The 23,890-nt window shown below is 44.8% G+C and overlaps 1 protein-coding gene across 1 annotated transcript; it reads left to right on the top strand.

Moving 5' to 3' along the window:
• IQCG (IQ motif containing G) lies at nucleotides 1–22,961 on the top strand. The gene is made up of 11 exons (XM_042042333.1): nucleotides 1–89; nucleotides 2,062–2,160; nucleotides 3,959–4,106; nucleotides 7,549–7,775; nucleotides 8,843–8,971; nucleotides 10,857–10,938; nucleotides 17,004–17,165; nucleotides 17,790–17,864; nucleotides 19,347–19,478; nucleotides 20,617–20,718; nucleotides 21,193–22,961. Exons 3-11 carry the CDS (start codon nucleotides 3,981–3,983, stop codon nucleotides 21,319–21,321), a joined length of 1,164 nt encoding a protein of 387 aa, XP_041898267.1. The 5' UTR covers nucleotides 1–89; nucleotides 2,062–2,160; nucleotides 3,959–3,980; the 3' UTR covers nucleotides 21,322–22,961.
• The last annotated feature ends 929 nt before the right edge of the window (nucleotides 22,962–23,890 follow it).

Here is a 23,890-nt window from a genome sequence, read left to right as displayed (position 1 = left end):
GCCCCGGCCCCGCCGCGCAGGCACCCGCTGGGCAACCCCACGAGGCCCCAGAGCGTGCTGGTTACCATGGAGACGGGTGGCGCACCCCGGTGAGGGCAGCCGGGACCGGGACCGGGGACCGGGGGAAATGAGGGCAAATTCCGGTGGGAGGTTGAGGGGAGCCCGGGCCGGGCTGGGCAGGGCGAATGAAAACCGGCCGCGGCGGTGGAACGAGCCGAGGAGCCCGAAGAGGCAGCGCGGAGGGGAAGAGCAGCCCTTGGTGTTCGGGGTGGGCTCCGGGCCCTGCCCGTCGTCCTCAGTTCTCACCCTGAATCAGTGAATCCTCTCGACATTTATTTTACTCCCGATATCGCCTTGGAGACAAAAAGCATATTTCAACACTGAAATCCCTGTAACCAAGTCTCACATTCCTGTGTTTTCCTAAGATCTAGAAGCGTGTACTTGCCTATTTGCCCACGTCAGGGTTATTCGCTCCTGATTTCTGTCACTTCCCTCACATTGCCAGAAATTCAGGTGCATTTTCAGAGCACTTAAAATGATTTAGGGGAAGGAAGGCGAGGGGAAGGGAAACCTTGAGGAACCTTGATGTTCCTCTTCCCCTTCTCTTTCCTTCTCTTCCCATACCTTCCTTTCCCTTCCTCTTCCCCTTCCTCTCTCCATTCCTCCCCTTTCCTCTCCTTTTCTTGCCCCTTCCCCCCTGCCCGCCCCTTTTTTTTTCCCCCAAATCAGCACCTTGCTGTTCTAACATTTCTAGCAGGAGGCAGAGTTGTGTAAGGCCACACCTATTTTGCTTTCCAAGAGCCCTTTCTTTGGTAAAAATGAAGCTATTTGTGATTTCTGGCTCAGCTGCTGCTCCTGTAGATATTCAGAATTTCTCTTTGCCAATCACTTGCCAAACAGAGCTAAAGGAGATGTGACATTCTCAGCTATGCATTTTCTCACTGGAATTAACCAGAGTCTCTTTGTTTGACTACCAGGAATGCTGCACAAAATGCTGCTCTTGAATCCATTTTCATTTATCAGGCAGCAGAGTGGGAGAAATGTACATCCAGAACTCTCACACAGCAGAGGGAGTTGCAATCCCCAGAGGAACAGGAAGCCAGACCTTTTATACAGTTGTTTTAAAAATTATTACTTGATATGTTTTTCTTTCCCTTTAGATCAGCAGGGAAAGAATGTCAACCAAAACTCATGGGGAAAGCTGAATCCTTCACATACTTCTTCCCTTTTTTTTCTTTTGCTTTTTTTTTTTAAAGTATTATTAATAGAGTTTAATGAGGGAGTTCAGCAAACACAGCAATGAAGGGCGATGCCAGTGGATGATCTGAGGGCACTGTGTTGACACTAAAATCCAGAGCAAGCAGCTCATATTTGTAGTGTTTCCTAATGCCCCAGACAGTGGTTTCCTTCTCAATTCCAAGTTAACATAAGCCCAGGCCCTACTGGCTTGGCACATGGATCTGCTGAGCAAGGATATGGATATAAGAGAAGATATACAGGAGGAGCAAAGCAGCAAAGGAGCTTTAGAGAAACATTCCAGCTGCCAGCTTTCTTAAAACATATTAATATCCCGAGTTAATTCTCTCCTGGTCAGAAGCTGCTGATGGAAAAGAGGAAAAGCTGTTGCATCCTCCTTTGTTTCCAAATAAGTCCCTTTTTCCTATGAGAGCTGTATGTGTTATTTCTTCTTCCAAAAATGCCGCTGTAATCATCTGTCACAGCTATCTCCCAACACATCTTTTTTCACCATATTTTTAGCATTAGAACTCCACATGTAATAGATTATTTTTAGGTTGTTTAGACTCAAAATATGGATCATGGATTGCTGAAAAAGATAAAAATGGGTAAAACATTGAAAAATATTTTATTAGTGCTTGTTGACTGGAGACACTGTCTGACTTTCTTGATGTAAAAACACTGCATCTCCACTTCTATTATTGATTTTAAGGTTGAAAAGGAAAGTGATGGGTTTAGTGTATTATACAGATTATTCGCTATTTTTTTGTTAATGCTATTATCAGATTCCTATCTGAAGTTGTTACTTTTTTTTTTATAATTAAGATAAAAGAGAGAAAAAAACCCTCAGAAGCAAAGGGATGAAATCAGTTCCTTCTTCGTCCTAGGTGACCATCAAAAGCCCTGCTCAGAGGAATTAATTAGGTACGTGGGTACAAACAATACAAGTATAGTGAACATATTGATAATATTCAGAATCACTACTTTGCTGTTATCTTTTCCTGCCATGATTTAAACAAGCTTCTTGAAATAAATCAGGGTGCCTCTACCATTACCTTGTCTGAAAGGCTGTTCTGTATTTTCATCCATTCAGGAGATAGAAACCTTATCATAATTGCCTGGCTTAGAGGAAATTACTCTCCTTTGACCCAGAGCAGTATTATCCTTTAATTTAAATACCTCTGTTTCTCCCTGGTATCTGCTCTTCCTATGGATTTACTGAGAGCAATCCCAGTCACTACCCCATGCACAGTTTCTAATCTTATCCCCAGGGAGAGCCATGTCCTCTTACAGCACATTTCAACACATGTTGCATTAGACAGCTTCCTGCAGCAGACAGGGACACTAGGAAATAAATGTGAGAAATCTGAGTTATTTTTGTTTGGCTAACCTATTCTGTACTAACAGACATCAAATAAGCCTGCACTTAAAAGTGGCCTTTCTTTACCGCCAAGTGAAATTAACTTCATGGTCCAACTGTAAATTACATATTTTCTTCAACAAAAACAACAAAAAAGGAGGAAGACAAATGATAACAGCTTCAGAGAGGTTATAGCAATTACGCATTTTTTAAAACACTTGCTTATGAAATATCACTGATTTCCAGTGATCCAGAGCACAGCTGCATCCAAGCCTCTTTGACTTTCATAGAATATGGCCATGTCTTTTCCTAACAGGGACTGACCGATGTATTTCCTTGGCATGCTTACAGGTTGGACTGTAATATTTTGCAGGCTTAGGATATGCTTATGCAAGGGTTTTACAGATGGCACAAATCCAGTTGTAGATAGAGCAGCCAAATTAAGATTTTGTTAGTGGCTGTTGATACTTCCATTGCAATGACCCTCAGGATCTCACCCATCTGAGACTGCAGTTGTGCTACGTGTTGTACAAGAAATACCTGGTTTGTATGTACAGGGTTGGAGGGATTGTCCAATAGCGTATCAAAACATTGACATTTTCAGAGAAATTCTCCATTGTTGTGCAAGTGTTTTCTTAGGTACTTTTGGATTAATAGTGAATTTCCACCTTTCCTTATATATACTTTTACAATATTCCAACTGTAAGTAGGCAAAGGAGTGCTTAAGTATATGTCAGAGCAGTTTCATGTTTGAAATGCAAGTTTAAATAACATAATACAGAAAGTTAAAGATTGTTTACTTAGTCCAGGTATTGGTTCTTGTTTAACTTTCAGCATCTTAAGATGGTAACAGTTCCTACTGAGAGGGGACTGGGATCATAGAAGTGTGAAGGCTACACATTAACACTGAGGAATGATTAGAGCATGAAGGTTCACCATCTGAGACTTTATAAGATATGGATTTATTTTTTTTTTCTTTTAAAAAGGCTCTTCTGTTGTTTCCCAAAGTCCACTATGAACCATTGCTCCCTGCTGAACTGAATAATGAGGCACCTCACCCAGTTTGTGCCCTCCATACTCATTCCTTTCTCAGCCTGTCTACCCAGATCTGCTGTAGGAGGGACCAGGACCTCTTTGTTTTGCAAAAGCTAAACATTCCCACTGTCCCTGAATGCAGCCATTAGCAGAGCACATCTCCTCTTATAAACAGTGGATGGAAGGTTATAAACAAAGCCAGGGAAGTATATGTAAGGCTGCAAATAAGGCTATTTCGGGTCTACCTTTAGTTTCATCTACTGTTACTGACATTACTAACACCATAGCATTTTTCTGATTGGTATCTTTTATCTTTGTTCCTCCTAGCAAGAGCACAGAGACTAAACAAATGGAAAAAATCACTCATCTGGAAGCTCTGATGTTTAGTGCTGTGCTGGAGAACTGTGTGGATCAACTTGCAATTCTTGGATATATCACGCCAGTTTCACATGAGGACAAGACACAAGTCAGCCATGTATGTGCCACTGCTTAAAAAGATGTATATCATATCTTTTTTTTTCTTTGTCTTGGTTTTATATCTTTTACCAGCATTTTAAAAAAATTAACTCAAATATATTTTCTGTAAATGCTCCATGACTCTTGAGTGAAGAAACACAATAAAAGTGACCTAATTTTAATATTTGTACTGCAGCATCACTGAGAAGCTTTGGTCAAGACTTTGTGCAAAGGACACTACTGATCCAAGATGAGGTTCCTGAGATTATAATTCTAAAATCTCCGTGGGTAGACAACAAGCAAAGAATTGGGGAAAAGGAAGCAAAACATCTGTAGGTTCTTATATAGATACACAGCTCTTTTTAAAATAGAAATGTATAGGTTATTTCAAAGTACTCAAAACCAGGGAAATTCTGTTCCTCTCTAAGTCCATGCCAAAGTTCCTTTTGTTCCCACAATGTATCAAGAAAGATGCACCTCAAAATATAGGAACTACCCTCTCTCAGTGATCATTAATTATAATTGATTTCTAATAGGCATCATAACTAAGACAATTGGGCAGAGATCTGAAGAACAGAGAAGAATTCCTAATGCTCAGGCATTTCCTCAGTGGAGGAAGGTGTTGTGACATTTCTGGTAGCTGTTAAGACACAGGAATCAGGATGGGATCATCCTGAGGGGTAAATGGCTCTACGTACTGTGGACTATAAAAGACACAGCAGGTTCTTTCCAGTTTTAGCAGGTTTGAAGCCTTTTTAAGATGAACTCATGAAAAAAAATACACAACCAGGATGGAAATAAAAACTGAGATCTGAGTTTTGACATTTAAAGACGCTCACTCTGTCTAATGTACCACTTAAGAATGCCAGAGGAAGGAAAATCATGTTTTTCTACGTGTTTTCTTTCCATATTACCTCTTCAAAAAGCCCATGGGCAAAGCAGCAGCAGCAGCTGGAGTTACAGTGAATTTCAGGGCGGGAACGATGCTGAGACTGTGCCATAGAGGGCACTGTTCCCCTGAAAGACTCTTGGGAGCTGGCCTCATCCCAGAGGATGCTTCTCCCTTTCTTATGTGCCAGCAGCAAAACACAGAGAAAGAGCGTATCTCTGGGACAGCAGGAGTTGTCCTCTTCAGCCACACAGACTCAGGGTGATAAACCTAACGAAGGTACACTTAAATTATAGAGAAAACACCTTCACTTTTCTCTTCAATCACAGAGGCTCTTTTTCACCAAGTCACTTCTTAGAACACAACTTTCTCACAGGTTATAAACCCTACTTGTGTTCTTAAAGATGTCAGAACAAATCGAGAAGGAAACAATTAGAAACAAGAAAATGGCTTAGGGAAGCTACTTGCTAACTATGGTGCTCTGTAATTTTCTACTCCTCCCTGTTTCTCAGTTTACATTTGGCTGGTTTCACTGTATTTGAAGAAGATCTGTATTTACAAAGCACCCTGGAACTCTGTCAGACAAATCAACAGCATCTTCAAAGACTGAGATCTAAATTTCAACCGATGACATTTTTGAGAGGATTAATCACAATGTTGGCCAGCACCTCACTGATTTTCCAGGTTGGATGCTCTTGCACATTGCTTCACATAGTGCATGCCGTAGAGGGAGGCAGCCTTTCTATTTGCTGAATTTTGGGCAACAGACAAGCACTTAGGAGACTACACAGATGGTGACACATGCACTTTTCAAACTTCTTGCTTTTACATACTTATTTGTTGATGATTAGTGTGTAAGTTCCTACTGTTTACAGACAACCCAGTTATTGCCTGTCTTGAACTTTTCCAGACATTAAAAAACATATACCAGAACATTCATAAAATCTACATGATATTAAAACAGTTTGTTTGCCAAAATTAGTTCTTTCTGAAGTACAGCCATCACCAGCCAGCTATTTAAGCCCTTTTTTTACTAATTAACAATGCAATTTTCATTGGTCTGTGTATACTTTGCATGTGATTTGTTTAATGTAAATTTAACAGTCCAAAAATTAAGCATGTAGTCACTTAGTCTCCTTCTCTAGTCACTGATGAGTCAGACACTGCCAGAGGCTGATCCATCCCAATCCAGAGTTGTCCAAAACACTCAGCATGAAGCAGCCCCTTGCAATGCCCTCACTGACTGCACCAGCACCTTAGACAACTGACAGAGCCTTGCTTGACTTGCATGACAAGTAACTTCTTGGAAGTACTCCTGGCATCCACAGCTGCTGCCCTGACCACTTGTTTTTGCTCTGCCCACTCTGCTCTGCTGGCACAAATGTGTGTGGGGTTGTGGAAGGATCTGGACTGAGAACTGGTGCTGCTAAAAATAACTTTTTTTTTTCCTTTTTGCTGGAAAATGTTTCATCACAGCGAGTTCTCTGTCCGCTTCCCCAAGCAGCCGGGGTGGGGAGCAGGCAGCTGCAGACTGGGATGGGGCTGGCAGGGACTGTGTTAGCTGGAGTCAGCAGTGCTGTTATGAAGTGTTCAGCCACAGAAATGCTGGTAAGCAGGCAAGAAAATGTGCCCTTTTAATGTCCCAGTGTATACACCTGCATTTTATCCATGACACATAAAGCAGAGAAATTCCTAGAAGCAAGAGCTTAGCTGATTTTATAGTGTGCTTTTGTATTTTTGGGGGCTTTTGCTTTTTGAATGAAATTGTACTCAATCACAAGATACCTTTCCATGAAGAAGAGAGCCGCCAGTATTTTGAATTTCTCCTTTGAATTAATGTTACATTTTCTCTGCTGTTACTCTCAAAAAACCTGCTAAGCAGATAGCAGACAGAAAGTCTATCACCTTTATTTCCACACAGCTCTAGTTATAACAATAATATTGTAGGGAAAGGTTGTGGTGACAGGCAGTGGGAAATGTCTAAGATGGAGAGAAGAAGGAGGAGAAACAGGCTAACAATCTTCCAGTACATAAAAACTGGTGCAAAAAAAGGAGGGAATGACTTGTTTGCTGTGCCTACAGAGACCAGGACAACAAGCCAGGGGTTCAAATGCTGTTGAGGTGACAAAACTTTCTTACGGTAAAGAAAGTTGTGAGGTGCTGGCACTGACAGGAGGGTGTGTAGTCTCCATTGCTGGAGGTCATTTGGAACATGTCAGATTAAGAACAATCTGAACAATCATCTCTTGGACTGGATGAATTCACCTTTTTAGGCCTTTTTTAATCCTGTCACTTTAGGAGTTTTGAGCCCATAAACTTCAATGAACTACACTGTGTGCTCAAAACTGACCAACATAAATGTTTCTGATCTTCCACTCTTTGCAGGATGTAACATGCACTATCAGCTACTCTCAGTATAGCTTCATTCTAGTTTATTACTCATTTTCCTTCTCTCACATAATGTTGCAGAGGGTTTCTTTCTGCTGTGTAATGTACAAACAGGTCCCTCTTATTCCCTTTTCCCTCTTCCCTTATTCTCTTATTTTCCTTATCCCCTTTCATTCCCATCCAGGAAATTAAAGAAATGATCCAGGAGGAGCTGGATATTAACTCCCCAGAGCTTACATCAGCAAAGCAAGAGAGTGGGAAAACAGTTACCTCCACGACCCTGAAAAGCACTGAACACAAGCAGCAGCAGGGGAAAACCGAAGATCAAAAAAGCACCCGTCATCCTTCCAAAAGCTCCAAGAAATGCCCCACTCGGGCTGCACAGAAGCTCAGAAAAATTTATGCTGACAGGTGAGTGAAGCACCTGTTGGGGATGGTCAAAGCTGTAAAGTTCTCAGTCTATCTCTTGAAAGCAAAAATGCAAATTCCTCGCTCTCCCACTGCCAGAGTACATCAGTGTCTGTCTGGAAGGAGTTCCTTTAAGGGTAGCAGTAGTATCCTTCATAGGCCATCTAGTTCTGGCCTTTGCTTGCCTCTGGATGCTACCTAATGACCAGCAGTTTATTTTGAATGGAGCTGTAAAACATACCTCATTGATAATGGTTGCCTGCGTGGAAATCATGCCAGGTACTAATCAGTGCTCATGTTCTGGTACCTGGAGTCAGATTCCCTTAGCAGGTCTCAGGCAAAGGGAGATCTGAGCCTTGTTTTTGAACTCAGTCATTCTGCAGGGCACACAGCTTCTGTGGCAGTTATAGCCATTATAGAACAGGTAATGTATATAAAGACTAAAGATTTTCTTTCTTTTTTAAAACGAACTTTATTCACCTAATCCAGTGCCTTGATTTGCAGAAATACCAGCAGCCTTTGGTTTGAAAGAGATTATAGAGCTGAATGTTCAGTATGCGTTTTTCTGCATCCTGGCTTCTCTCATTTCATGTCATTTCAACAAAAGGCTTAAAGAACATTCTAACACAAATGGGGCAAATGCAGCTAAAATGTAAATGCCACATGCATCATGACATTCAATAAACTGGACAAGCCCACGTATTGCATCCCCAAATCTCATCTTCCAAGATCCACCTGTCATCACTACTGCAGGCCAGTGGCCTTCTTCCTAATGGCAACACTGTCTGGCACAGCACGGATATGTTTGTGCTTCTTTGCAATTTCCCAGAGTAGCATGCAGGGCAGCATTTTTAAATTATAAGCTTCAACCAACTCCTAGTACAGAGCTCTCCGGACGTACAATAAGCAGATACCATGGGAGAAGCACTCCTGGGTTTGATAGGACATAAGACCAGAAAAGGGATCTTTTATTTCCTTACATTTTACTGTAAACAGTAATGGATAAAAGTGCTAGACACTGTACTATCAGCACCTGTAAAGTATTGTTGTGTTCCTTTTCTTCCTGGCAGGCAGTATGCAAGTGATGTAATTACAATCACTATTAAAAAGATGGAGGAAACAGGAACATTTAGTACCCTAACAGATGCTAATGAGAGAGAGAAGGCAAAAAAGAGCAAGCTTTATGACATCCTCATCAGGTCAGTGTTGTGTTCAGTTCTTCCCTGTTTAAATGCTGCAAGCTGAACCCATTCCCACTCAGTACGTGCTGAAAAGGAAATAAAACCCAACAAAACCAAAATACAGAAGGGATTCCACTTTTTTCATCTTGAATTATTCTGTTTGCTTTACAAACTGCAATTTTTTCCCCTTTGGAGAGAAACAGGGGATGGGTCTGATACTGATGTGAGCTAGGAATGGCCTGAGCTTTGACCACAGCGGACAGCAGTAGCTGCATTAGTGCAAATGCCTCACTTCAATTAAAACATAATGTGATGTAGGAGCTCCTTGATCTTTAACTCCTGTCCCCAGTGAAAGTCAGAGAATCTGTTCAAATCAGGGCCAGCAACATATGGCCTTTAGGTTGTCTGATGCCCAGGAGAATCTGCTCTGACCCAATATGCTAATAGACTCCCTTTTCCCAGCAGAAGTGCGGGGTTAGCACAGATGGTGACAGAGGAGCTGTCTTATTTAGGGCTAATCCACCAGCCACTGTACTGTAGATCCTCTTCTGTCCCAAATCTTTCAGGGTACACATTTGTTATCATCTCAGCTCAAACTTTTGAGCTCTAGAGGTTTGGTGGTTTTTTAGCATGCAAAGCTCTGGTCCAATCCCAAGACTGTCAGAGAGAATCACAGTCATCAGACAAGTATTTAACCACTTTAAAGCTACCTCAATGTAGCAGCTCGGGCCCATCATTGAGGGTGCACAGCAAAGCTGCTCTAAGTCGTGATTTGTCAGCAGTCCAGCCTACTGGAACAGCTCCTATGGTGGCTCAGGGATCTGCTTCTAGGGCAAATCCCCAGCTTCCAGTGGAATGTGTGACTTCAAGTATGAAACCCAACTCTTCCACTGCCCAAAACCAAGGGATTTATTGTTTATCCGTGGAAGGGACAGAAAGCAAGAATGACAGTAGCAATTGGTTGTGCAGTAACTATCCAGTACTGAAAGGTAGAAAAGAGCAGACAAATTATAATCAGAAAGGACATAATCCTTTTTGTCCCCTTCTGTCAGTTATATCTAGCCACTCTGTTGTACTATACATTCTTTGCATGGAATGTACTTGATCTGTCTTTCAAGATAATAAATACTTGCCTGGTTTTGTGTAAATACACTTTTCTAAAAGCCATCTGCAGTAAGACGACGGGGACTCCTTATCAGGAGCTTTTGTTCATCAGTCACCCAGATAAGGACTCTGAAAATGAAATGTAAGTGTGATTGTAAGGTTGGGATAGGATACAAAGTTTCAGGGGCCAACTGTAGTATTTACTGGTTTTAAAACTAATCATAAGCATAAAAGCTTAGAGGTGCACTCTGAGTGAAATAAGATAATAATACCTAGAACATTTATTGCATCTGTTTTGTTTTAGACAGATGAACCCCTCTCTAGCTTTTGGTCTTCACTCAGATCCCTTTATGGAACTCAGAACCAATGGCAGTGTTCTTTGGCAGATTTTAAGCCTGATATGAAAGAAACATTCTCCATACACATAAAGACACAATTTGGCACTGCTGCTCAGGCTTGCTTCTGCCTAGAATCAGGGGCAATTTTGCCTGAATGTAGAAACTGTGACCCAATGACAGACATCTTCCCTCTCTGCTACAGGAATTGCATCATCCTCAAATCCATTCCAGGCTTCCAACAAGAGCATCCCGTTTTTTTGGCTTATTCTCCCTTTTGTTCCCATCTGCCTTGCTCAGTCTGTGCACCTCTTCTTTCAGGATTTACTGAGCAAGTCAGTAGTTTTTGTGAGAAGTCTCTGTTTATCTTACCACAATGTATCAGGAGACAGGAAATTCCCCTTCTAGGTAAACAGCTCTTGTCTTTTTTGATATATTCAAGTGATCGTATTTTCCCACTTCAGGGAGGAAAAAGGAAAGAAGGAGATAAAGGCACTCCAGAAACAGCTGCAAGATGTCAAGAAACAAGCTGAAACAGACCTTCAGGTGAGAGCACTTAGCACTGGGCATCTTGCCATGGGGAAGCCTGTTAGCAAGCTGGCCTCTGCTGCCCAGGAACTAGCACTTGGAGATGCCATGTCCATACATATTGAGCCATCACTTAGGAGTATAGAAGTAGAATAATTACAATGAAGATTTGTATTTGGAATAAGCCCACTAATGATTTTAAGAGCAGTGTCTGATGATTTTCAAATGGGAAATCAAAATGCTCATAATCATGAGACCATGGTCAAATTAGAATATCCCAAAAACACTGCTGGGAGTGACAAAGCACGGATATCTGCAATCAGTAAGAAAGAGGTTATCTGCAGATAACAGTATCTAAGGTTCTGTCAAACTCAGTCATGACAGAGCATCTGGCACAGAAGGAAGTGTGCCAAAGAGAGTGAGAAAGACAGACACCTATCATAGGGACAGGCCATTTTTCTACCTACATTTTCATCTGGAGAAAGTGTCATTCTATTAATCTATTTTTCTAGGCTTCCAGACATCAGAAAATCCTGAACATGCCTACACAAGGGCAGATCAATGTTATTGCACATATGCTGTCAACTTAATCTTTCTGGAAAGCTTCAGCCCTTCTGTCTGCATCATGCAAATGGTGTGTGCATGCACAGTAAATATGGGGCATTCTGGAAATGTCAGACTTGCTACACAAGTACAGATCAATTGAATGACTTATCACCGGTCACTTTGATGCTCATCAGACAGCTCAGACTTAATGCTCACTCAACATGGAAACATAGCCTTGCCTCCTGAGGCAGGAGATGTGTGATAGCAAACAAGCAGAAGGCAAGCTGGGGCAGAGCTGTACAGGGGCTGGGGGAAGGAACAAGAATCTGACACTTGGTTCAGTGGTGAGCAAGAGGACAGCAAGGGCATCTGAGGAAAGAATTGGTGTCACTGAGTTCTGTCTTTGGACAAAAGTGTGGACAGTAATCAAGCCAGGATATCGCTGGCTACAGAGAGGAATTTTAAGCCCCAGGCATGCTGGTGAAGTTTGGTTTGTAGAACATGAAGGTTTTGTGTTGGCAGCCTGGATGCACATGCCGTAGAAAATTTAATTGTAAATACAGAATGGCTGTAAAAAATATGAAGGATCTATTTGCTTCTCATACTGTCCCTTCTCAGTCAGACTCTGATGGCTCCTGGGAAGTTCCTGCTCTTCCATTCCCCAAGCTGGTGAATGTGATGAGGTAGTTCTCCTTCTATGTAGAGCTCTTCAAACCTCACCATGTCCATGCACACAATATATGTACCCAGTCCTGGTTTAATGCCTTCCCAAGGGCTGTAATCATCCTGTTTTGTACCAGCAGCAATGTCCTGGCACTCTGCACACACTTCTCTGTGTCCTGCCCTGCACCTCTCCTACCTCCTGTGGTCATAAGAAGGTGTGTAGCTCCTGTGCTGGGAGGGGGCTCTTCTCCTTGTCCCTTCAGTGCTAATTCAGTTCTTGGGTTTTGCCTTGTCAAGTGGGATTTGCACTCATCTGGGATTTTTTTTTTTTTAAATATTAGAAGCTTAAAAGTCCTTTTCTGAGCTTCCTTATAGTTTCAGCTTTGATAACAAATCAAAGACAAGACTACTTTAAAGTACTGCTTTCCTCCTGTGCCAAAAATAATGGTGTCTCACTGTGTCTCCCAAGGGAAAATAATTTCTCTTTGCTTCATATGGGATTTTCCCATAGGCAGTTTTACAGACACTTGCATGATTTGTCACCTTGCCAACTAATTAAAAATAAAAATACAGCTTCGCTGACTTTGGAGTACTTTGAACAACAGTAATAATGCACAGACCTGTAAACAAAAGTCTACATGGTTGAGAAAACAAAAGCGAGCAAATGTAATCCTGGAACCAGAAAAACATGGCCTTTGTCTCACTCATTTTGCTGTGAATTTGTATTTTCAGCCTTTCTACCTCTTAATAAGATTCTAATTAATAGTGTATTAGCCTGCTTAGCTCATTTTTCTTTCTAATGGAACACAAATCAAATGCTAAATGTTCTTCTTTATTTTGTTTTCTTTTCTCTTGGAAAGCACTGATGTCTCTAAAGGAGCTGAAATGATCCATCTGGTTTTGTTCTTACCTCTCTGTGCAGGAGCAGCATTGGTAGCTCAGGTTTGGCTGCAGGGGGTCTGTTTGCTGCTGCAGTGTTCATTTTCTAGTTTCTATAAAAATTCTCACTTTCTCTGGTTTCCTGGACAAGTAACAGCAGTCTGTGTAGGTTTTGAAACAGATTAATATCATATGGATTATGCATCTTAACATAAAAATTTAGAAATGTAAACTTTAGCATTCCTGCATTGCTCTTCGCCCCAAAGACTTTTTATGTCCCGTAGATTTTGTGGTGTACTCATGTCATACATGCATGCAAGTAGTGGTGTCATTTTATATCAAGCAGTAATGTTACAGCTACCAAACAGACAGAAGTCCCAGCCATTGCACCACAGTACCAGAGAAAACAGGTCTGTAACTTTAATTCTTTGTCAGTTGTCATAATACGCCCAGATCCACTGTATGAGTGCACCACTCAGTTGTGCTTTTAGTAGTAAGATTAAAACCCACCATATTTCTTCCCTTTTCCTCTCCCAGGAGGACAAATGCATCAGTGGAGCATTCTGTGAAATGGTGCATGTTTCTACTGGGGATATGCACAGAATGATTACAGTAGAAGGCACAAGGTTGTGATGGTCCTGAGCTTCACTGCTGGCAGAGCCCCAAGGAGCACTGCAGGACCTGGAGCACTAGATCCAAACCTGGCTCCAGAGGGGCAGGATTTTCCACAGGAGCGCTGCTGCCAACAGGTCTGCTCCCTGTGCCAGCAAACTGCCCCTCCTGGGGCTCTCCTGCAGCTGCTGGGATTGGCGCTGAGCTGGCTGAGGGCTGCAGAAGCCGTTTTGTTGTCACCGGGTGACAGCCAGCCCTGCTGTCCCTTGGGCCCAGACATTCCTTCAGGGTGTTCTGGAGCTGGGACAGTGATGCAGGCAAAGCCTTATTGAAGTGCCTGCAGGGCTGCCTGTTGTGGTTTATGGGGAGCGAGCCCAGGCTGCAGCAGGTGTGTGGATCCAAGCACATCTCCAGGCCCTGCAAGCTGAGATGCTGCAGCTGCCAGGAAAAGCCTTGAGCTCTGAGCACTCAGTGTGGGAGCAAGCAGAGCAGGGCCCTCTGTCAGCACAGAGCACAGCACTCCTTCCCCTGCCAAATGGCAGCATTGGACTGCTGGAGAATTCCTCAGACTGTTTACTCCTGTGGGCTATTTTTGTAACCAGCTGTATTTTATGACTAAACACTAATTGCTGTGGAAGAGCTGGGAGATCTTGGTGGCACTTACAAGAGAGATAAATCAAAGTAACTGAAAACACAGGAGTGTGGATAAGGTCTCCAGCTAAGTGCAGCTGCTTTTGCAGCCAAACAGCATCTGTGGGGCAGAGTCCTGTGGCACCAGGTGACAGCAGACAGGCCCCTGGGCTGATGTCTGTGAGCTGAGAGATCAGAGAAAATCACCTTGTTTACCTGCTTGTGAAGCAGACTGGCTCCTGACAACTATTTCCTGGGTTTTGATCTTGGTCTCTGCCAGTTTTCCGATAGTTTTGGACACAAGGGATGATTTGGTTTGGCAGATTCAACGCTGAAGTCATCCCAAGTAAGCAGCCCAGAGATTTACTGCATCAGCTATGAAAGCATTCCGTGTCCTGGTGTGGACCTTTGCTATGATAAACCCGAATGAATAAATATTAACTCATTTTCCCAGTTACTGTCTCTGAAGTTCAGGGGACAGCACACTCTGCAGATGGTGCCCACAGCTTGTGGGCATTTACTGCTGCGTTTACTACCTGCAGCTAAATCTCAAACATGCCCCAGCTCTACAGCACCAGGTCCAGCAGCAGGAGCTGCCCTCACGCCTGCAGCCGGCTTTCCCTGGCCAGGCAGACGCTGCTGTAAACCACCAGTGGGTTTTGCATTTCACTTCCCGTCTGCTTTGGATTGTGTAACCAAGCCCCCGGACTCCCCACCTCTAACCAGGATGTTTTACAACACCGCAGACCAAATCCAAACCACAGACATGCCATTCAACAGAGAAAACAACAGAGCAGATAGGCCCCATCCTGGACCCTATCCTAAGGCCCGGGGCACTTGAATCAAAAGTGCTTTTTTCTTTACTAAAATGTGAAATGAAAAAGAAAATAACTTGGTGAGAAGTTCATGCTCTGCCCCAACTCTCTTGAGTACTTTGTAATCTAGGCCGAACCCTTCTTTTCTGGCCAGTTTGCAGATCTTTAGCAGATAGCAGTAACACACTGACATCAGAAGTGCTCGACTTTCCTGAGCCTCAGTGCCACAGAAAGTTGTGGATTTGTTCTTTTTTTAAATTAGCATCCCCTCAGTCTCTCTGCTGGTACATCAATTTAGACATGAGCCCACTGTGACCCAGAAAGACAATCTCAAAATAGAGTGGTACACTCACATCCCATGACTACTGACCAGGAACACAACTCCTCCAATGGCCACCAAAATTTCATGCCAGGGATAATAAAGGCCATGACCAGAAACCTTAATAAGGCACAAACAGCTCATATCTGTAGCTGTCTGCAGTCATATGATGATATGGCCATAAAAATAGTATCTAAAAATAGTGTTTGAAACCTTCAAAAACATGTGAACACCTTTGAACTCACAAAACAGCACCAGCCAAGGGCCCCACTTATCCTGAGCCTTATAAATGTACTCTACTCTTCCTGTGTATGCCAAGGGGTTCAGAGGGAAGGACTTTCCTTTTAACTATTCCAATCTCTTCTTATAAGGAAACCTTTTCCAAATGAGTCATGCTGCAAGGGCTTGCAAACACAGCCCTATTGAGCTGGCTTCTTCCTGTGGCATTTTTCCATGTTTACACAGCTAAGGAATGTGAGGTGCTTCAGACACAAGATATGTGGGCTTCAAAAAATGCCAACACTTTGGTATTTCATCTTCAGCTGCAGAGGTTCGGCTGATGAATATCAAACTCACCACAGCATGGCAGGGAAGCAAAGAGAAAGGCTGTAATGGAGCTGTTGGGTGCATTCACATCGATCTTGCATAATTACACAGGAAGCTTTGATGACCTTTTTAACTCTACGCAAAAGTCTTCATTTTACAGGCATTTGTCCCAAGTCCCAACCCCAGGGTAATGAACCTTTATCTGTTATTCAAATAAATTAGTTAAAAAGGAGTAAACAAAACAGCAATCCCAAATAGAGCAAATGCACTTTGCTTCCTGAGCACGCTCCAAAAGCTGGACAAACCACTCAGGATTCTGGCCTATGGGATAACTCCAGGGAACAGAAAACGGAGCTTTCTGTCCCAGGAAAGGCTCAGCTCTGTTGCAAAGCAAAGGCATGGGGAGAGGCTGGGAGCTCATAGCCAGTTTTTCCTTGACACTGCCTCCTTGCCCTGGGTGTATGTTTTCATAAAGAAGTGGGCAGCATCTACCTGGTAAGATTTCAAGAAAGAGCTGTTTAAAAATATGAGCAAGTCAGGATTAGATTTGCACCTGTTCCTAAGGCTGCGTTTATACAGTTGCTGCATAACTAGAAAAAAATAAATCCAAGGAATACAGTATACTTTAGGATAACAAACTTCGGCTTTTGTGGGGCTGAGACATTATCCTCCTCTTACAGATGCTCACTCACTGAGATGGTCTAATCCAAGGGGTTAGTAAAAGTAAAGCCTAACTTTAAGTGGTTAAAATTATTTGGCTGTTTTTCATATTTATCCTAAGCATGATTGAATACATTTTTGGACCAGAGAAGGCCTGCCTTCTTGTCCCACTCTGTTCCTCACCCCACCATCTCCACAGGCAATCACTCCTTGCTGATGGGTTTATTGCCATCTGTATGGGTTATAGATCAAACTAACCTTTGAAATGCTCCTTGAAATGGAGCAACATTCAGGGAAAGTGTGAAACCTATAGCTTTGTCTCTTCTGACCTTATCAGGGAGTGGAGAGATTAAGAAACTGTGAGCTGACCTCAGACTCCAGGCTTGCTTTTGTGCTGCTTTTGTCTCCATTAGGACCGAGATAACATCATTGATCGCCTCAAAGATAAGCTCCAAGAGAAGACGGCCAAATTGAACACAGAGAGCTACTACATGAAGAAAAACACAGATCTCCAGATCCAACTAACCCAGAAAAAGTGCAGCAATGCAGAGAATGCCCTGGAGAAGGAAATCCAGGTAAGCCCTTCCCCATGGCCCATACTGGAAGGCATCTCCATCTAGTAAGGGAAGAGCCCTCCCTGGCTCCCCAGATGCCCTTTCTGCTCTCCATTATAGTCACCAGCACAACTGTTTGAACTGGATCAGGAAACTCATCGGGGTTAGACACCTTTATCTCTTCTACTGTTTCTCTGTATGATCCTGCAAACAGCAGCAACAAGGATGGCATGGCTTTAGGAGACAGGGAATGCTTAAAGTAATGCTGTAGTCAGAAAACCAGACCCAGAAGTATATCCAAAGGGGTTGTTACAAGGGTATTTAGCAACGCAGGCAGCCTGAGCTCCCAGCAGTGCCCCCAGCAGATAATGCAGATAGAGCTGCTTGTGTGACCATAAGGTGAACTGGACTAGAAAACTGTTCTGGTTTTGCAAACATCTTTTTTTGACTTATCAAAGTCTGATCTAATTTTCCCTTTTTCATGGATGGCCCAGGGGCAAGGACTGCCTCGGCTAATTTTATCACTGGAAAAAATCTGTGGACCACACAGACCTCCAGCACTTTTACTCAGCTTTCAGCAGCAGGGTGTCTACACACATACACGCCAACATTGTCTCTCACGTGTTCTGCTTGCTCTGATCACAGAATTTGAAGAGCAAAACTGATGAGGAGATTCAACTCCACATGGAGACTGAAGATTTCCTCACGCAGCAGTATCAGGTATGTGTGACTGTCAGCTAATGCTTAAAATAACAACCTATAAACACTAGATCATCAATTAGTGCCTAAAGGAAAACAGTTATTGCTCCATCAAATGTATCAGGTTCATGACCACTGCAGTTTGAACGATTTGTAATCCTCAAATCTTAATTAACCCACCTCTCCAAGACTTGGGATTTGCTACATATAGATATATTTCCTTAAAATTAGGGTTCATGTAGTGAATGACATTGTTTGTTCAGGTGTTACGGATTTTTCCTCTCTCAGATAGTTGTATTTGGCTAATTGGAATTTAGCTCCTTGGCAGTAGCTGGGGCTCCCAGCACCCCAGTGAAGAGCCCAAAGCGAGGGCAGCAGCTTTACAGACCCAAGGGCTGCGCAGAGGGGAGGGACACTGAGGAGGGAATGACACAAAATGCCAGTTCAGTTCTGCCTTATCTGAGGAAGAATTGGGGTTGGATCATTGCTAACCCACAGGTATTGTACACATTTGCAGCAGCATGAATGTCCTTGTGGTGTTGATTCAGAGATTCAGAGCATTCCCATCATTAACAGTGAATAACTTTACAGTGAATAATGCTGCAAAGCCTCTCATAAATGGTATGACAGGAAGAAAACCTGGACTACTGCAGGGCACCTGACGTCACTGCCAGTACAGAATTTAATAGGAGATAATAGATTTTTAAAAATGCAATTTGAGTGCAAAGCAGTGCTGGATTTTGTGAGCAACTGAACAGTGTGCTCTGTACCCCAGAGCCTTGGTCTGATCAATGCTCCCAGTGGGAGGACTGCCCAAGTACACGCTGAGCCTGGCTGACTGCCAGCAGCCGGCCCAGCAGCAGCCCCTCAGTGCTCAGACAGCAGCTGGTGGCTTTGCAGGGGCCCGCAGAGAGGAGGATGACCATGCCCTCCATCTCCCTTGTGTGTCCAGCTGTGATGCCGTAATGAGATTGATGCTTTTCCTCAGATTATTTTTCCATGGAAGCAATCATGGTGGTTGCTATGGAGAAGTTATTGCTGAATAGGAGGAAGTCATCTGGGTGACTGTTTCAGAAACACCTGCCCTATTCATGAGTGACACAAAGCCAAGTTCACAACCTGAAATAGTGTGAAATGCTGTCCCCTGGGACCTTATTCCTGGTGTGCTGAGCTTAATCCAGAAAGTGGGTAGGGAGTCAGGCAGAGGATAAAAGCTTTCCCACTGACAAACTGTGCTTTTTAAAACCCCCTCCTTCTGTATACACACAAAGAATGGCTTCTGGCTGCCACTTGCTTCATCAGGACTGACTGCACAAAACTAACCCTGCAGTAATTTATGAGTAGTCTTAGGGGTTTGATCTGTTCAAGATGAGAAGAAAACACTGACTATGCACAATTTACAGGACTTTCACCACCATCCTGAAAGCAGACCATGTAATAGTAGCAAGTCTCTCATCTGTGCACGCTTTGCACCATGCTGAGCACCACTCTCTCCCTATGCAGAAAGTGAAAGAGAAGCTGGAATACTGGATGGAGAAGTATAAAAAAGACACTGATGCAAAAGACGAAGAACTGGATGATCTAAGAGCATTAAAGGCAGAAAACCTGGAAACAATGCAGAGATTTGCCAAGGAGGTAAGACATCAGGAGCATCTCAGTGTTCAGCCATGCAAAACTGCATTGGGCTTTTTCCTACACTCATTTAGGTAAGGATCCAGGACCATGGAAAAAAATTAGTAATTTTGAGGCACAGGTTGTGATTATAGCACTGGTCCTGGGAAGACAACGGCTGAGATGTCATCTTCTATTTGCCACCTGTGACATCAAGGAGGGATGATGATGTTTCCCCTACAGCTATTTTTAAATACCAGCAAGTAATGAGAGAGCTACTGACAGCCTTTGTGAGGGGCAGAGGTACTGTCCCATCCCATCAGTACGCCTGCTCCTTCTAGCAAGATCAGGGTAAGACAGGCTGAGACTGGAAAAGGCAGCTCATCCCTTTCTGCAGACACACATTCCCAGCTGCACAGAGCTCTGTTATCAGGGAGCTGATTCTGGGTAGAACCATTCCTGCCCCACTGGGTTCTTGGTTAACTGCTGGGCTCTGATCACAGCAGAGCAGCAGCATAGAACAAAGAGAAGTATCTAGAAAAATGTGTGTTTTAAAACCAGAAGGAATTTACTTGTAAACATTCCTACTGTCTGTGGGTCAGAGATGATGGGACTGAGCTGGGTGTTTCCTGGCTTGTGGGCTCATTTTTCACTCTGTACACTGTCATTTCAGTGTCCCAAGTGTGTTTGTACATCATCTGCTGCTTAGCCTGGGGGACCAAGTGTCCTCCTCACCACCAGCTGTTGCCTGGGAAGCCATCAGCCAGCCATTTTACAGGGATCAGGGGGTTAATTACACCCAGGCCATGAGAGGTTTCACTTTGGCAGCAGCTCCAAGCAACATTTGCCATCTGGATTTAGGAAAGATCAAATAATGGAGGTGGGGGGGAAAGTCTCCACTCACAACTTATCCCTGGGCTGCCCCGGAGGTCCCTGGTGCACACAGACACCACAACCCTCGGGCCTGAGCAGTCCTGGCAGGGCTGTGGGAAGTGTGTAGCAAGGATGAGACGTGTAGGCAGCAGAGGGGAACAATCCTTGCACCAGGGTCCAGGTGAGCCTTGCCCTGGCAAGCAGCTGGACACAGTGAGCCCGAAGGCTGACCTTGCAGTTAAGGGGATGTGTTTCTCATGGCTTTTGCCACCCCTGTGCTTTCTTGCAGTGCCTGGCATTCCAGGCAACCATCACCATTGACCGGTCAGACAAGGAGGCCAAGAGAAAACAAATAGAGCGGGAAGCCCTGGAGCTGAAGAGCGCCCTAAAGGTAAAGTGGAGCAAAGCTGAGGCAGTGCTGCTCCAGCAGCAGCTGAGAGTTAATAACCTGTGCCATGGGCTTTGTCCAGGCAGAAAACAGCCCAAGAAAGCTGGCTGGTGTGTGGTGGCACAAGCAAAAGACAAAGCCTGTTCTTTTTGCTGGGGCACACTCAGAGGCAGCAGCTGGCTGCAGGTTTGAGATGGGAATGAAAGGGGAGCAGCCAGTCTCCTGCAAGTATCACTGCCCAGGTGATAGAGGGGGGTCATGGGGCAGTGCCCCTGCTTGTCCCTTGCCACCAGCAACAGCTGCCCTCAGCCCAGCTGTGGATGCCTTTGGCACAACCAGCACAGGCCCAAAGGCTGCTGCCTGGCCTGGGGGTTCCCTTCTGTGGCTGGGGAGCACAGGAAAGACTATCCAGGCATTGCGCTATACCAGGTACCCCAGCAAGTGACTTCCCCTCAGGCCTCTCTCTCTCACTTCCAGGTGCAGGCCTGGTGGAAAGGTACAATGGTTCGCAGATTCCTCGGCCCCTACCAGGAGCTCGAGAAGTATTTGAAGGAAAAGTCAGCACAGAAAGAAACAGGGAAGGAAAAATCTGGAGCAAAGAGATAAGTAAAGAAAGTGGCCACAGATGTGCTCCAAGGCTGCTGCTGGGCAGGGCACTGTGGTCTGTCTGTCTGACAGGACAAAATAAACCGTGTAACAGAGCTTGGGCAATTCTGGAGAACACAGTTCCTGCAGAAACAGTTATGGTGAAGCTGCACTAAAGACCTTAAAGCTGCCCTTGTACAGGCTTTTTTCCCAGCAGAAGGGATTTGCATCAAAGCAGTGAGAAACACTCTATCCCCTGCGAAGTGCTTTATGGAAACAAGACAGTGGGAGGTAATCCTGTTACCATCCCAGTAACTCACCAGTGTGGGATGCTCTGCCCCCAGAACCTCCTCTGCAGCCCCCAAAGCACCAGCCGTGGCTCTGGGTCAGGTGGGGAGGCCAAGGCACCCCCAGCTGGGCTCTATCTGTGCTCTCCCTGCCACCAGTGCTGGCATCAGGTCAGCAGGGGAGAACATGGACAGTTTGCAGTGTAAACACAAGTGCAGTCAGAGCACACAGGTTTCCATTCCCACAGTCCTGCACAGTGTCAGTGCACAGACAGAATAGCTCCAAATACCCCCTGACCAAGGGGAGGAACAAGGGGAAAAGGCAGCCAGCCATGCTGCCTGCAGGAGCTGGTCTGTCACAGGCGTCCCCACCGCCCTGGCCAGTGCCACTGTGCAGTGGGATGGGGCTGTAGGCAGGGAGCAGAGCTGCTTTTTAACCAAGAGGGGAATCCCTGCTCCTGACACCACTGTCAGTCCACATGCAGGTCTGTGCACAAAGCCTTGCAGCTGAGCTGCCTGGTTTCTGACTCTCCCACGTGGGAAATGATCTCAAACCATAGTCTGCTCTGCTCTTTGTGAGCAGCCCGTGCTGGCCCCATCCAAACCTCCTCATGTCCGATCTGAACTGAGCCAAAAGCTCTAAAGTTCATGTGAGATGGCTGAAACCATGAGCAGAGAGCCTGTGGCCCAGAACTCTGAACAAGGGGCTGGTGCCTTGTCAGGCAGACTTGACTGTCAGGGGAGTGTTTCAGATGCTCCAGACAAACTGCATTAGAAGTGCCAGTGTTCCTGCTGGAGCACGGATGCTTGCTTGAAACCTGAACACATTCCCTCACTTCCCATGCTCCCCATGCAGGGATTGCTCCAGTTCGGTGCTGGCAGGAACAGAGCCAGGACTGTGCTTACACCTCACTGCAGGAAGCACCTCAGTGCAACTGAGACTTATGTTCCTAATTTTAACTCTTCCTTTTCATGCCCTGCTGACTCAGTATATTTTACCACAGACCCGTGTTTCCCATATGTGATGGGGGTGTTAACAGGTGACCTGCTTGGGTGGAAGGAATGAAGTTGATCATAAAACTCTCCACAGGCTTTCAGCTAAGGAAAAGCAGGATAAGATGGCAGGCAGCAGAGCTCTGCTGTTTACGTCAAACTCCAGGCACACTTTAGTAATGCAACCAAACAAGTGAAATCTGACGCATGGTCTTGGCTGGGTTGCTCTTGCTTCTCAGCAGAGAATGAAGCGGCTCCGGAAACACAGAGGCAACAGTGGAACAGGGTTTGCTATTCCTGTGAAGTTGGGGTGCTGAAGCTCAGGTTCCAACATGAGGCCACTGCGGAGTGGCGACAGGGGCACAGGTGTGTTGGGGTCCCTTCCCCCTGCCATGTGGTCCTGGGAGAGGGGCCCTGGGTTTCCCTGCCCCTGGTCAGCCTCGTTCCCCACTGGTTGTTTTGTGTTCCCCTGCATGGACAAGGACCCTCGGGTCCCGTGATTGCTGCAGTTCCTCGGCAGATCCCGGCCATGCAGCTGGAGAAATAAACATCTCTGAAACATCTAGCAAGAATAGGTCCATGTATATTTCTTTTCCACGGGACTCGTCGTCTGATACACGTGTTGCAGTATCCCCACTGTAACACTGGTGTGTAACCTGACTGAACCCTGTGACCTGCCACACACTCTGGCCTGGAGACTGTGACCGCAGTGCCACCCATCCAGCTCTTCCTGGCCTCCTCGGCTGCACTGTCCCGTCCCAGGGCGCTGCTCTCTGAATGAGCCTTCCCTCGCTCCACAGAAACCACAGCAGAGTTTGTGCCTGGGCTGTGCAGCTGCCAAGCAAACAGGCTGGCACATCCAGGGACAGGAGCAGGGAGCAGAGTCTCAAACCCATCACTTCTGAGGAACTGTGCCATGGTTGTACTGCTCCATTTTTCCAGCTGCGGAGAAATGGGATCAAAATGTACATCCATGGGATTTCCTACAGGGAAATTCCCATGGAGAGGGTTTTCCTGGGAATTAAATGCAGAAGAAGGGCTGGAGATTGGGAAGCTGGTTAGGAGGAAGCTTTAGATTGAGGGGGAGAAATAAATACCTGAAGAGAGCTGGGCAGCCTTGAGAGAAGCAGTAATGGAGTGTCCCCAGTGGCTGACAGAGTCACCAGGTCAGACAAGGATGCTGGAGCAGCCTGGTGAGCAGGGAAGAGCATCACAGGGGTAACACAGACAGGGAGGGTTTGTGGATCTCTGGCAATTTCTAGACTTTGCATTTTTATATTTAAAAAAATAGTAAAACTAGTGATGAGGAG

This window comes from Corvus kubaryi, unplaced genomic scaffold (genome assembly GCF_017639235.1).
Source record: "Corvus kubaryi isolate FWS band 111438036 unplaced genomic scaffold, C.kubaryi_AGA036_p1.0 37397, whole genome shotgun sequence".
Classification (NCBI taxonomy): Eukaryota; Metazoa; Chordata; class Aves; order Passeriformes; family Corvidae; genus Corvus; species Corvus kubaryi.
The sequence above is the reverse complement of the archived record's forward strand: the minus strand, read 5'-3'. Positions and strand labels throughout refer to the sequence as shown.

What these genes read in the sequence shown, in the direction of transcription:
- IQCG (XM_042042333.1), top strand. Translation starts at nt 3,981, where the DNA reads ATGGAAAAAATCACTCATCTGGAAGCTCTGATGTTTAGTGCTGTGCTG. An exon ending in TGCAGAGATTTGCCAAGGAG is followed by an intron (nt 19,479 to 20,616) that starts GTAAGACATCAG and finishes GCTTTCTTGCAG; the next exon opens with TGCCTGGCATTCCAGGCAAC. An exon ending in AGCTGAAGAGCGCCCTAAAG is followed by an intron (nt 20,719 to 21,192) that starts GTAAAGTGGAGC and finishes TCTCACTTCCAG; the next exon opens with GTGCAGGCCTGGTGGAAAGG.